The sequence below is a fragment of the Lonchura striata genome, chromosome 38, assembly GCF_046129695.1.
Source record: "Lonchura striata isolate bLonStr1 chromosome 38, bLonStr1.mat, whole genome shotgun sequence".
Taxonomy (NCBI): Eukaryota; Metazoa; Chordata; class Aves; order Passeriformes; family Estrildidae; genus Lonchura; species Lonchura striata.
The window spans coordinates 2,058,003-2,071,537 of record NC_134640.1 but is presented as its reverse complement, the minus strand read 5'-3'; the positions used below and the strand labels follow the sequence as shown (position 1 = coordinate 2,071,537).

Sequence of the window (13,535 nt, the reverse complement as noted above, 5' to 3'; positions counted from 1 at the left end):
TCATCATCACCCACCCGCAGCTGAACCCCCGAAATCTGGGGAGGGGGCTCCTTCAACAGCCCCACTACCCACTACCGAGCCCCGGAAATCTGGGGAGGGGGCTCCTCATCCCCCACCCACTACTGAACCCCAAAATCCGGGCAGGGGGCTCCTCCTCATCCCTCCCCACCCACAAATGATCCCCCGAAATTTGGGGAGGGGGCTCCTTCTCATCATCCCCCCCACCCGCAACTGAGCCCCCCAAATCTGGGGAGGGGGCTCCTCCTCATCCCCCCCACCCGCAAATGATCCCCCGAAATTTGGGGAGGGGGCGCCTTCAACACCCCCCCTACCCGCAGCTGAACCCCCGAAATCTGGGGAGGGGGCTTCTCATCCCCCACCCACTACTGAACCCCCGAAATTTGGGGAGGGGTCTCCTCCTCCTCATCCCCCACCTGCAACTCACCCACCGAAATTTGGGGAGGGGGCTCCTCCTCATCCCCCACCCACAACTCAGCCCCAGATATTTGGGGAGGGGGCTCCTCCAACCCCCCCACGCTGGACTCGCAAAAAAATACAAAAAAAAGGAGGAGGAATTTGGGGGGGGTCCCCAAAATTCTCCCCCCGCCTCATTTCAGTGCCTGGGCTCGGGGGGGGGGGGGTGCCCCCCTCGGTGTTGTTTTATTTTATTTTTTGGGGGGTTTTTTGTTGTTTTTTTTTTGGGGGGGGGTCCCCGCGCCCCCTCCCCACAATCACACTCCGAACCCCCCCCCCCCCCCCCCAAAATCTGGGGCCGGGGGGGGCCCCGCATCCGTCCGACCCCCCCCCGGCGCAGCGGATCAATAAAGGTGCTTCACAGCCCCCCCCTCCCGGCGGCGAGTTTGGGGGTGCCCCCTCCCCAAATTATGGGGGGGGTTGGGGTCACACCCCCCGAATTATTGGGGTCACACCCCCTCCCCAAATTTGGGGGGGGGTCTCAGTTGTGGGGCAGTTTCTGCCCCCCATGGGTTGATTTTGGGGTGGGGTCCTCAGTTATGGGGAAATTTGGGGTCCCCCCACCCCAAATTATGGGGGGGTTGGGGTCACACCCCCCAAATTATTGGGGTCACACTCCCCACCCCAAATTTGGGGGGGGGTCTCAGTTGTGGGGCAGTTTCTGCCCCCCATGGGTTGATTTTGGGGGTGGGGGTCACAGTTATGGGGAAATTTGGGGTCCCCCCTCCCTAAATTATGGGTGAGATTGGGGTCACACCCCCCAAATTATTGGGGTCACACCCCCCACCCCAAATTTGGGGAGGGGGCTCAGTTGTGGGGCAGTTTCTGCCCCCCATGGGTTGATTTGGGGTGGGGTCCCAGTTATGGGGAAATTTGGGGTCCCCCATGGGTTGATTTGGGGGGGGGGTGTGATTTTGGGACCCCCTCCATTTTTGGGGTGCTTTCATCCCCCCACACAGGGACAATTTTGGGACCCCCAAAACGGGTTAATTTGGGGGTCCCGCCATTATGGGGCACTTCAGAGCCCCCTCCCCAAATTTTGGGGTGATTTTTCCCCCCACACCCCCCCAAATCCTGTGGGTCAATTTTCCGGCTCCTCCTTCAAACCACCCCAAAATTTGGGGGGGGGCGTCTCCTGATGACGGGGTGGGTTCGGGGGGTCCCCCCAAATTTCTGTTTTGGCGGGAATTCGGGCCCACCCCCCGGATGTGGGGGCGGTTTTGGGGTTCCCGCGCCCCCTGAGTCACCCCCGCCCCCGCCATGACGTCACACGAGGGGGCGTGGCCAACCATTGATGGTTCCCAAGGGGGCGTGGCCGCCGGGTGCGTTTTTCTCAATGAGGGGGCGTGGCCGCGCCGCGCGATTTACCCAATGAGGGGCGTGGGTCCGGGAGTGGGCGTGGCTTAGCGATCCATTTATGGTCAATGTGGGCGTGGCCTGGTGGGATCCCCGCCGCTGTCAATGGGATGGGGCGTGGTCTGTGAGGAAGGGGCGTGGCTGGGGGCGGGGCCTGAGGGGGTTCCCCACTCGCGCGTGGGGCGGGGGGCTCAGAGCGGCCACGGGGGGCTCAGGGCGGCCATGGGGGGTCCCGCGATCGGGCCCCTCCTGCTGCTCGTGGCTGGAGCCGGAGCGATGCTGCGGTGAGAGACCGGGGGGGGTCCCGGGGGGAAGTTTGGGGGGTCCTGGATACTTGGGGTGGGGATTTGGGGGGTCCCGGATACCTGGGAGGTGTTTGGGGGGGGTCCCGGATACCTGGGGTGGGGATTTCGGGGGTCCCGGATACCTGGGGGTGTTTGGGGGGGGGGTCACGGATGCCTGGGATAATTTGGGGGGGGGTTCCCAGATACCTGGGGGTGTTTGGAGGGGTCCCGGATATCTGGGAGGAATTTTGGGGGGGTCCCGGATATTCGGGAGGAATTTTGGGGGTCGTTGAACACCTGGCTCCTCTCAGGTGGGGGTTTGGGGGGTTTCGTGGACACCTGGATGCCCCCCGGTGGGGTTTTGGGGGTCCCTGGATGCCCCCAGGTGGGGTTTTGGGGGCTGAATTTGGGGGTTCCCGGATACTTGGATCCCCCCCCCCCCCCCAGGTGGATTTTGGGGTTCCCTCTCCCTCAAAGGTGGATTTTGGGAGAGGTTTTGGGGGTTCCTGGATCCCCTCAGGTGGATTTTGGGAGGGGTTTTGGGATTCCTGCTCCCTCCCAGGTGGGTTTTGGGGGTTCCCGGTCCCTCCCAGGTGGATTTTGTGGTTCCCGGATGCCCTCGGGTGGATTCTGGGAGGGGTTTTGGGGTTCCCGGTCCCTCCCAGGTGGATTTTGGGGTTGCTGGATGCTCCAAGATGGATTTTCGGATTCCCGGATGCCCTCGGGTGGATTTTGGGAGGGGTTTTGGGGTTCCCGGTCCCTCCCAGGTGGATTTTGGGGTTCCCGGTCCCTCCCGGGCGGGGGCGGGAGCCGGTCGGACCCGCTCGGCCCCGGCCCCACCCTTAGGGCGTGACCCCCCCGTGACCTTTGACCCCAGGGGTGACCCTGGGGGTGACCCCAGAATTTGGGGACCCTCCCTCACCCCATTAACCCTTCCAACCCCATGGAGCCACGACGGAGCCCCTCATTAATGAACCTCGTTAATGAACCTCGTTAATGAACTTCGTTAATCCCCCGCCCCGTTCCGCGCTGCGCTGCCCGCGCCTTCATTAGCATAATTAGTGCCATTAAGCTGATTAAGGTCACGGGGCGCCGTTAACCCCTTCGTGTCCCCCGCAGCATCCCCCTGGAGAGGGGGCCCTGGGTGCCCCCCAAATTTTGGGGGGCCGGGGGGGGTCCCCGCAGCCGCAGTGGGGGAGGGGCGGCGGCGCCCGCGCGGCTGCGGAACTTCATGGACGTGAGTGGGGGAGGGGCGGGGGGGACCCCGGGGGGACACTGGGGACACTGGGGGGACAGGGGGACACTGGGGGGACAGGGGGACACTGGGGACATGGGGGACACTGGGGGGGATAGGGACATGGGGGACATTGGGAACAGGGGGACGCTGGGGACACTGGGGGGGACAGGGACATGGGGGACATTGGGGACATTGGGGACACTGGGGGGACAGGGGGACACTGGGGGGGACAGGGACATGGGGGACATTGGGGACATTGGGGACACTGGGGGGACAGGGGGACACTGGGGGGGACAGGGACATGGGGGACATTGGGGACATTGGGGACACTGAGGGGACAGGGGGACACTGGGGACATGGGGGACACTGGGGGGGACAGGGACATGGGGGACATTGGGAACAGGGGGACACTGGGGACATTGGGGGGTCACAGGGACATGGGGGACACTGGGGACACTGGGGGGACAGGGGGACACTGGGGACATGGGAGACACTGGGGGGGATAGGGACATGGGGGACATTGGGAACAGGGGGACACTGGGGGGACAGGGGGACACTGGGGACATTGGGGGGGATAGGGACATGGGGGACATTGGGGGGTCACAGGGACATGGGGGACATTGGGGACACTGGGGGAGACAGGGACATGGGGGACATGGGGGGGTCACAGGGACATTGGGGACACTGGGGACATTGGGGACATTGGGGGGGACAGGGACATGGGGGACATTGGGGGGGTCACAGGGACATGGGGGACATTGGGGACACTGGGGACACTGGGGACACTGGGGACATTGGGGACACTGGGGACACTGGGGGGGATAGGGACATGGGGGACATTGGGGACAGGGGGACATTGGGGACACTGGGGGGTCTCAGGGACATTGGGGACACTGGGGACACTGGGGAGACAGGGGGACACTGGGGACACTGGGGACATTGGGGGGGACAGGGGGGCATTGGGGACATTGGGGGTCACAGGGACATGGGGGACATTGGGGACAGGGGGACATTGGGGACACTGGGAGGGACAGGGACTTTGGGATATGGGGGACATTGGGGACATGGGGGGAGTCAGGGACCCCTGGGGGGGGACAGGGGGACACTGGGGACATTGGGGACAGGGGGACACTGGGGACATTGGGGACATTGGGGGGAGTGGGGGATGAAGATATTGGGGGGGACAGGGGGGACATTGGGGACACTGGGGGGGTCACAGGGACATGGGGGACATGGGGGGGACAGGGACCCCCGAGGGGGGGACAGGAACCTTGGGGACTTTGGGGACATTGGGGGGGGTCACAAAGACCTTGGGGACATTGGCGGGGGGGGGTCACAGGGACTTTGGGGACATGGGAGGGGACAGGGACATTTGGGACATTGGGGGGCTGGGGCACAGTGACATGGGGGGGTCACAGGGACGCTGGGGACAGGGACATGGGTGTGACAGCTCCACGGGGACACCGGTGGGGGGGTTGGCAGCGCCTTGGGGACAACGAGATGACACCGTGTGTGTCCCCCCCCCACCCCCCCCCCCCCAGACCCTTGGGGACACTGCAGTGACACCGTGTCCCCCCAGACCCCTGGTGACACCGCGGTGACACCGTGCCTGTCCCCCCAACCCTTGGTGACACTGCGGTGACACCGTGCCTGTCCCAGACCCCTGGTGACACCGCGGTGACACCATGCCTGTCCCCACGAACCCTCGGTGACACCGCGGTGACACCGTGCCTGTCCCCCCCAGGCCCAGTACTACGGGACGATCTCCCTGGGGACCCCGGCCCAGAATTTCAGCGTCGTGTTCGACACCGGCTCCGCCGACCTCTGGGTGCCGTCGTCGCGCTGCTGCCTGCTCTACCTGGCCTGCTGTGAGGGGCGGGGCCTGGCGGGCCGGGGGCGGGGCTTAGCGGGGCGGGGCACGGGGATTGGGCGTGGTTTGGTCGGTGGGCGGGGCTTAGCGGGGCGTGGCTGGTTGAGTGGGCGTGGTCTGTGAGATGGGCGGGGCTTAGCAGGGCGTGGCACAATGAATGGGCGTGGTTTGTGTGGTGGGTGTCGCCTGGAGGGCGTGGCTCATAGAGTGGGCGTGGTTCGGATGGTGGGCGTGGCTTAACAGGGCGCGGCAAGGGCACTGGGCGTGGCTTGGATGGTGGGCGGGGCTTATCAGGGTGTAACATGGGAGTGGGCGTGGTTTTAAAAAGTGGGTGGGGCCTGGCAGGGCGCGGCACGGGGAGTGGGCGTGGTTTGGATGGTGGGTGGGGCTTATTGGGGCGTGGCAGGGTGCTCAGGGTGTGGTTTGGGTGATGGGTGGGGCGTATTGGGGTGTGGCAGGGTGCTCAGGGTGTGGTTTGGATGGTGGGTGGAGTTTATTGGGGTGTGGCAGGGTGCTCAGGGTGTGGTTTGGATGATGGGTGGGGCTTATTGGGGTGTGGCAGGGTGCTCAGGGTGTGGTTTGGATGGTGGGTGGGGCCTGGCAGGGCGTGGCAGGGTGCTCAGGGTGTGGTTTGGGTGGTGGGCGGGGCTTATTGGGGTGTGGCAGGGTGCTAAGGGTGTGGTTTGGATGGTGGGTGGAGTTTATTGGGGTGTGGCAGGGTGCTCAGGGTGTGGTTTAGGTGATGGGTGGGGCTCATTGGGGTGTGGCAGGGTGCTCAGGGTGTGGTTTGGGTGATGGGTGGGGCTTATTGGGGTGTGGCAGGGTGCTCAGGGTGTGGTTTGGATGGTGGGTGGAGTTTATTGGGGTGTGGCAGGGTGCTCAGGGTGTGGTTTAGGTGATGGGCGAGGCTTATTGGGGTGTGGCAGGGTGCTCAGGGTGTGGTTTGGGTCATGGGTGGGGCCTGGCAGGGCGTGGCAGGGTGCTCAGGGTGTGGTTTGGGTGATGGGCGGGGCTTATTGGGGTGTGGCAGGGTGCTCAGGGTGTGGTTTGGGTGATGGGCGGGGCTTATTGGGGTGTGGCAGGGTGCTCAGGGTGTGGTTTGGGTGATGGGCGGGGCTTATTGGGGTGTGGCAGGGTGCTCAGGGTGTGGTTTGGGTGATGGGTGGGGCTTATTGGGGTGTGGCAGGGTGCTCAGGGTGTGGTTTGGGCGGTGGGCGTGGTCTGACGCGAGTGGGCGTGTCCCCGCAGGGCTCCACCCCCACTACCACTCGCTGCTGTCCTGCACCCACCGGGCCAACGGCACCGAATTCGGCATCAGCTACGGCAGCGGCAGCCTGCGCGGCTTCCTGAGCACCGACACGCTCACGGTGGGCGGGGGTCCCTGGGGAGGGGTCCCGGGGGTCCCTCGGGAGGGGTCCCGGGGGTCCCTGGGGAGGGGTCCCGGGTGTCCCTGGGGAGGGGTCCCGGGGGTCCCTGAGCACCGACACGCTCACGGTGGGGAGGGGTCCCTGGGGAGGGGTCCTGGGGGTCCCTGGGGCTTCCTGAGCACCGACACGCTCACGGTGGGCGGGGGTCCCTGGGGAGGGGTCCCGGGGGTCCCTGAGCACCGACACGCTCACGGTGGCCGGGGGTCCCTGGGGAGGGGTCCTGGGGGTCCCTGGGGAGGGGTCCCAGGGGCTTCCTGAGCACTGACACGCTCGTGGTGGGCGGGGGTCCCTGGGGAGGGGTCCTGGGGTCCCTGGGGAGGGGTCCCGGGGGTCCCTGGGGAGGAATCCCGGGGGTCCCTGAGCACCGACATGCTCACGGTGGACGGGGGTCCCTGGGGAGGGGTCCCGGGGGTCCCTGGGGGTCCCTGGGGAGGGGTCCCGGCGGTCCCTGGGGTCTCTGGGGAGGGGTCCCGGGGTCCCTGGGGGTCCTTGGGAGTCCTTGGGGAGGGGTCCTGGGGAGGGGTCCCGGCAGTCCCTGAGCTCCAACACGCTGACGGTGGGGAGAGGTCAGTGAGAAGATAATGAGGGGTGGGGCCAAACCAGACATTGGCAGTGTCACTGTCCCTGTCACCGTGTCCCTGTCACCGTGTCCCTGTGTCCCTGTCCTGTGTCCCTGTCCCCACAGGTGTCCAACATCTCGGTGCCCAACCAGACGTTTACCCTGTCACTGCCACCGTGTCACCATGTCCCCGTGTCCCCACAGGTGTCCAACGTCTCGGTGCCCAACCAGACGTTCACTGTGTCACTGTCACCGTGTCCCTGTCCCTGTGTTACTGTCCCCGTGTCCCTGCAGGTGTCCAACGTGTCGGTGCCCAACCAGATGTTCACTGTGTCACTGTCACCGTGTCACCATGTCCCCGTGTCCCCGCAGGTGTCCAACGTCTCGGTGCCCAACCAGACGTTCGCCGAGGCGGTGTCACCATGTCACTGTCCCTGTGTCACTGTCCCTGTGTCCCTGTCCCCGCAGGTGTCCAACGTGTCGGTGCCCAACCAGACGTTCACCATGTCACTGTCACCGTGTCACCATGTCCCTGTGTCCTTGTCCCCGCAGGTGTCCAACATCTCGGTGCCCAACCAGACGTTCACTGTGTCACTGTCACCGTGTCACCATGTCCCCGTGTCCCTGTCCCCGCAGGTGTCCAACGTGTCGGTGCCCAACCAGACCTTCGCCGAGGCGGTGGCGCTGCCCGGGCTGGCCTTCGCGGCGGCGCGCTTCGACGGCGTGCTGGGCCTGGCGTACCCCGGCGCCGCCGCCGGCCCCGCGCGCCCCGTGTTCGACAGCATGATGGGGCTGCGGCTGTTCCGCAGCAACGTCTTCTCCTTCTACCTGCGCAGGTACGGCCACCTGGGGACACCTGGGACAGCTGGGGACACCTGGGACAGCTGGGACAGCTGGGGACACTGGGACAGCTGGGGACATTGGGGACATTGGGGACAGCTGGGACACCTGGGACAGCGGGGACACATGGGACAGCTGGGACAGCTGGGACAGTGGGGACAGCGGGGACACTGGGGACACCTGGGGACACTGGGGACAGCTGGGACACCTGGGGACACCTGGGAGACCTGAGACACCTGGGACACCTGGGACAGCTGGGACAGCGGGGACATTGGGGACAGCTGGGGACACCTGGGACAGCTGGGACAGCTGGGACACACCTGGGACACCTGGGACACCTGGGGACAGCTGGGGACACCTGGGACAGCTGGGACACCTGGGGACAGCTGGGGACACCTGGGGACACCTGGGCACACCTGGGCATGACCAGAGCACCCTGAAATAGCCCTGATCCAGCCCTGAGCATGCCCCAAATACACCCCCAAATACACCCAAAATAACTCCAAATACACCCAAAATATCCCCCAAACTAACCCCAAGTACACCCAAAATATACCCAAAATAACCCCAAATCCCCTCTGGGACCCCCTGGGACCCCCAAACCCCCTTAAATCCCCTCTGGGACCCCCCAAATCCCCTCTGGGACCCCCCTGGAACCCCAAATCCCCTCTGGGACCCCCCTGGAACCCTAATTCCCCCCTGAAATCCCCTCTGGGACCCCCTGGGACCCCCAATTCCCCCCTGGGACCCCCAAGCCCCCCCTGACGCCCCCGATTTCCCCGGGGGTGCAGCGGGGCGTCGGAGGGCGACGGGGGGGAGCTGCTTTTGGGGGGCATCGACGAGCGGCTCTTCGAGGGACCCCTGCACTACATCCCCGTGACCCGAAAGAGCTACTGGCAGGTGCACATGGACAGGTGAGGCACCCCAAAATCCCCCCAAACCCCCCCAAAATCCCCTGCCCCAAATTCCAAAATCCCCTCCCCCAAATTCCCCAAGACCCGCCCAAAATTCCTCCCTGGTCTGTCCCAAAATGCCCCCTCAAAATTCCTGAAGATTCCTCAAATTCCTCCTGAACCATCCCAAAATTCCCCCCAAAATCCCCTCCCCCAAATTCCAAAATCCCCTCCCCCAAATTCCCAAAGACTCCCCCAAAATTCCTCCCGGGATTGTCCCAGAATCCCCCCTCAAAATTCTTAAAAATTCCTCAAATTCCCCCTGAACTATCCCAAAGTTCCCCCCCCCCCAAATTCCCAAAGACCCCCCCCAAATCCCCCTGAACCCTCTCAAAATCCCCCCCAAATCCCCCCAAAATCCCCTCCCCCAAATTCCAAAATCCCCTGTCCCAAATTCCCAAAGATCCCCCCCCAAAATCCCCCCTCCCCAAATTCCCAAACACTTCCCCAAATCCCCCCTGAACCATCCCAAAATCCCCTGCCCAAATTCCCCAAGACCCCCCCCAAATGCCCCCCGACCCCTCTGAGTGTCCCCAAATCCCCCCTAAAGCCCCCTGACCCCTCAAATTGCCCCCAAAGCCCCCCTTTAACTGCCCCTGACCCCTCAAACTGCCCCCAAAACCCCTCTAAGTGCCCCCAAAGCCCCCCTAAAGCCCCCTGACCCCCCTAAATGCCCCCAAAGCCCCCCTAAGTGCCCCCAAAGCCCCCCTAAAAGCCCCCTGACCCATTAAACTGCCCCCAAAGCCCCCCTAAAAGCCCCCAAAGCCCCCCCTAAGTGCCCCCAAAGCCCCCCTAAAAGCCCCCTGACCCCTCAAAGTGCCCCCTGACCCCCCTAAAAGCCCCCTGACCCCTCTGAGTACCCCCTGACCCCTCTAATTGCCCCCCGCCCCCCCAGGCTGTCCGTGGGGTCCCCGGGGGTCTCGGGGTGCCGGGACCCCCCCCTGTGCCGGGGGGGCTGCGAGGCCATCGTGGACACGGGGACCTCGCTGGTCACCGGGCCCAGCGCCGAGGTGGGCGCCCTGCACCGGGCCCTGGGGGGCTTCCGCGCCGAGCAGGGGCAGGTACGGACCCCCGGACCCCGCCAGAGACCCCCGGGACACCCCCAGAGACCCCCGGGACACCCCAGAGACCTCTGGACCACCCCCAGAGACCCCCGGACCCCACCAGAGACCCCCCGGACCACCCCGGAGCCCCTTGGACCCCCATGGACCCCCCCTGACCCCCCCCGGACCTCCATGGACCCCCATGGAACCCCCCGAGGCCCCATGGACCACCCTGGAGTCCCCCGGACCTCCATGGACCCCCCCAGAGACCCCCAGAACCCCATGGACCCCCATGGACCTCGGGGGGGGGGTGTTGGGTGACACCCAGGGGTCCCCCTGGGGTGGGTGAGTGACACCCAGGGGTCACCTCGGGGGGGGGGGGGGGTGGGTGACACCCAGGGGTCCCCGTGTCCCCCCGGGGGGGGTGGGTGACACCCAAGGGTCCCCGTGTCCCCCCCAGTACCTGCTGGACTGTGACAAGGTCGCGTCCCTGCCCAACGTCACCTTCGTGCTGGCGGGGACGACGTTCACGCTGAGCCCCCAGGAGTACGTGCTCAAGGTGGGAGCCTGTCCCCGTGTCACCTGTGTCACCTGTGTGTCACCTGTGTCACCTGTGTGTCACCTGTGTCACATGTATCACCTGTGTGTCACCTGTGTGTCACCTGTGTCCCCTCTGTGTCACCTGTGTCCCCCCTGTGTCACCTGTGTCACCCCTGTGTCACCTGTGTGTCACCTGTGTCACCTGCATCACCTATGTCACCTGTGTCACCTGTGTCACCTGTGTGTCACCTGAGTCACCTGTGTCCCCCCTGTGTCATCTTTATCCCCTCTGTGTCACCTGCATCACCTGCATCACCTGTGTGTCACCTGTGTCACCTGTGTCCCCCCTGTGTCACCTGTGTCACCTGTGTGTCACCTGTGTGTCACCTGAGTCACCTGTGTGTCACCTGTGTCACGTGTGTCACCTGTCACCTGTGTGTCACCTGTGTGTCACCTGTGTGTCACCTGTGTCACCTGTGTGTCACCCCTGTGTCACCTGTGTCCCCTTGTCCCCATGTCCATCATGTCCCCATCCTTCTCCTTGTCCCCCTGTCCCCTGCTCTGTCCCCCTGTCCCTGTCCCCTTGTCCCCATGTCCCTGTGTCCCCCTGTCACCGCCATGTCCCCGTGTCCCCCTGTCCCCAACTCTGTCCCCCTTGTCCCTGTGTCCCCAGCTCTGTCCCCGTGTCCCTCCTGTCACCTCCGTGTCCCCCTGTCCCCAGCTCTGTCCCCGTGTCCCCTGTCACCTCCGTGTCCCCGTCACCTCCATGTCCCCGTGTCCCCCTGTCACCGCCGTGTCCCCCTGTCACCGCCGTGTCCCCGTGTCCCCCTGTCCCCAGCTCTGTCCCCCTGTCCCCATGTCCCCCTGTCACCTCTGTGTCCCCGTGTCCCCCTGTCACCGCCGTGTCCCCGTGTCCCCAGCTCTGTCCCCGTGTCCCCGTGTCACCTCTGTGTCCCCCTGTCACCTCCGTGTCCCTCCTGTCACCTCCGTGTCCCTCCTGTCACCTCCGTGTCCCCCTGTCCCCAGCTCTGTCCCCGTGTCCCCCTGTCACCTCCGTGTCCCCCTGTCACCGCCGTGTCCCCTGTCCCCAGCTCTGTCCCCGTGTCCCCCTGTCACCTCCGTGTCCCCCTGTCACCGCCGTGTCCCTCAGGTGTCCCAGCTGGGGACCCCCACGTGCATCAGCGGCTTCATGGGCCTGGACATCCCGCGGCCCTCGGGGCCGCTCTGGATCCTCGGGGACGTTTTCCTGGCCGTGCACTACGCCGTCTTCGACCGCGACCGCGACCGCGTGGGGCTGGCCCGCAGCCGCCGGCACCCCGGGGACCCCTGAGGCACCCCGGGGACACCCTGGGGACACCCTGGGGACACCCCCAGGACACCCCGGGGACACCCCGGGGACCCCTGAGGCACCCCCAGGACACCCCGGGGACCCCTGAGGCACCCGGGACACCCTGGGGACACCCTGGAGACACCCTGGGGACACCCTGGGGTCACCCCGGGGACCCCCAGGACACCCCGAGGACCCCTGAGACACCCTGAGGACACCTGGGACACCCCCAGGACACCCTGGGTACACCTCTGGATGACTGGGACACCCCTGGGGACCACCTGGACATGCGGACCACCCAACACCTGGGCGTCCCCAGGTGACAGCCACCCCAGGGACACCTTGGGACCACCCTGGACACCTGGGTGTCACCAGGTGACAGCTGCCCCAGGGACACCTTGGTGAACCCCCGGATCTCTGAGTCCTCCCTGGGACCACCCAACCCACGAGGACCTTGGGGACCCCCCGCATGTCACCCCCCCCCTCCCTCAGGTGACCCTCCTGGACACCTGCACCCATCCTGGGGACACCTGGGACCTTCTGGGTCACCCCAGGGTCCCCTGGAACCCCTCTGGGACCCCCTGGATGTCGGGGTCCCCTTTGTTTTTCTTGGCGGGGGGGGCTCCTGGTCCTGGCTCCTCCCTTGGGTGCCCCCCGGAGGTGGAGACCCCTCCCCAGTCCCAGCACAGCCCAGAAGCCCCCAGACCCATTTGGCTTTTTGCTCCCAGTGCTCCCAGTAACGCCCAGTTCCCCCCTGCCCCCCCCGCTCTGAGGGGGCGTGGCTTCGCCGCTTAGGGGCGGGGCTCCAGTGATGTGGGCGTGGCTTTCGAGAAGTGGGCGTGGCCTCTCCTCTCGGTGGGCGTGGTTTCAATAAATGTGCGGTTCCCCTCGATGTGGGCGTGGCCTCTCCTTGCAGTGGGCGTGGCTTTAATGCAAATCGGCTTTCCCCTCACTGTGGGCGTGGCCTCTCCTCTCGGTGGGCGTGGCCTGCATAAATTTAGGGTTTTTACACGTGTGGGCGTGGCCTCCCACACAGTGGGCGTGGCTTTAATGCAAATGGGCGTGTCCCCCTCTCCGTGGGCGTGTCCCACTCACTGTGGGCGTGTCCCTCACTCACTGTGGGCGTGTCCCCCTCTCCGTGGGCGTGTCCCCCTCACTGTGGGCGTGTCCCCCTCTCCGTGGGCGTGTCCTCTTCACTGTGGGCGTGTCCCCCTCACTGTGGGCGTGTCCCCCTCTCCGTGGGCGTGTCCCCCTCTCCGTGGGCGTGTCCCCCTCACTGTGGGCGTGTCCCCCTCTCCGTGGGCGTGTCCCCCTCACTGTGGGCGTGTCCCCCTCTCCGTGGGCGTGTCCCCCTCCCCGTGAGCGTGTCCCCCTCCCCGTGGGCGTGTCCCCCTCACTGTGGGCGTGTCCCCCTCTCCGTGAGCGTGTCCCCCTCCCCGTGGGCGTGTCCCATTCATTGTGGGCGTGTCCCTCTCTCCGTGGGCGTGTCCCCCTCACTGTGGGCGTGTCCCCCTCCCCGTGGGCGTGTCCCATTCATTGTGGTCGTGTTCTTTCCTCTCCGTGGGCGTGTCCCATTCACTGTAGGCGTGTCCCTCACTCACTGTTGGCGTGTCCCCCTCTCCGTG

The 13,535-nt window shown here is 65.6% G+C and overlaps 1 protein-coding gene across 1 annotated transcript; it reads left to right on the top strand.

The window, feature by feature from the left end:
- Positions 1–1,734: 1,734 nt before the first annotated feature.
- LOC144248131 (cathepsin D-like) lies at positions 1,735–11,913 on the top strand. The gene is made up of 9 exons (XM_077789831.1): positions 1,735–1,796; positions 3,234–3,351; positions 5,096–5,219; positions 6,470–6,588; positions 7,844–8,043; positions 8,839–8,961; positions 9,896–10,061; positions 10,504–10,602; positions 11,734–11,913. The coding sequence occupies exons 1-9, from the start codon at positions 1,735–1,737 to the stop codon at positions 11,911–11,913; spliced, it is 1,191 nt and encodes a 396-aa protein (XP_077645957.1).
- The last annotated feature ends 1,622 nt before the right edge of the window (positions 11,914–13,535 follow it).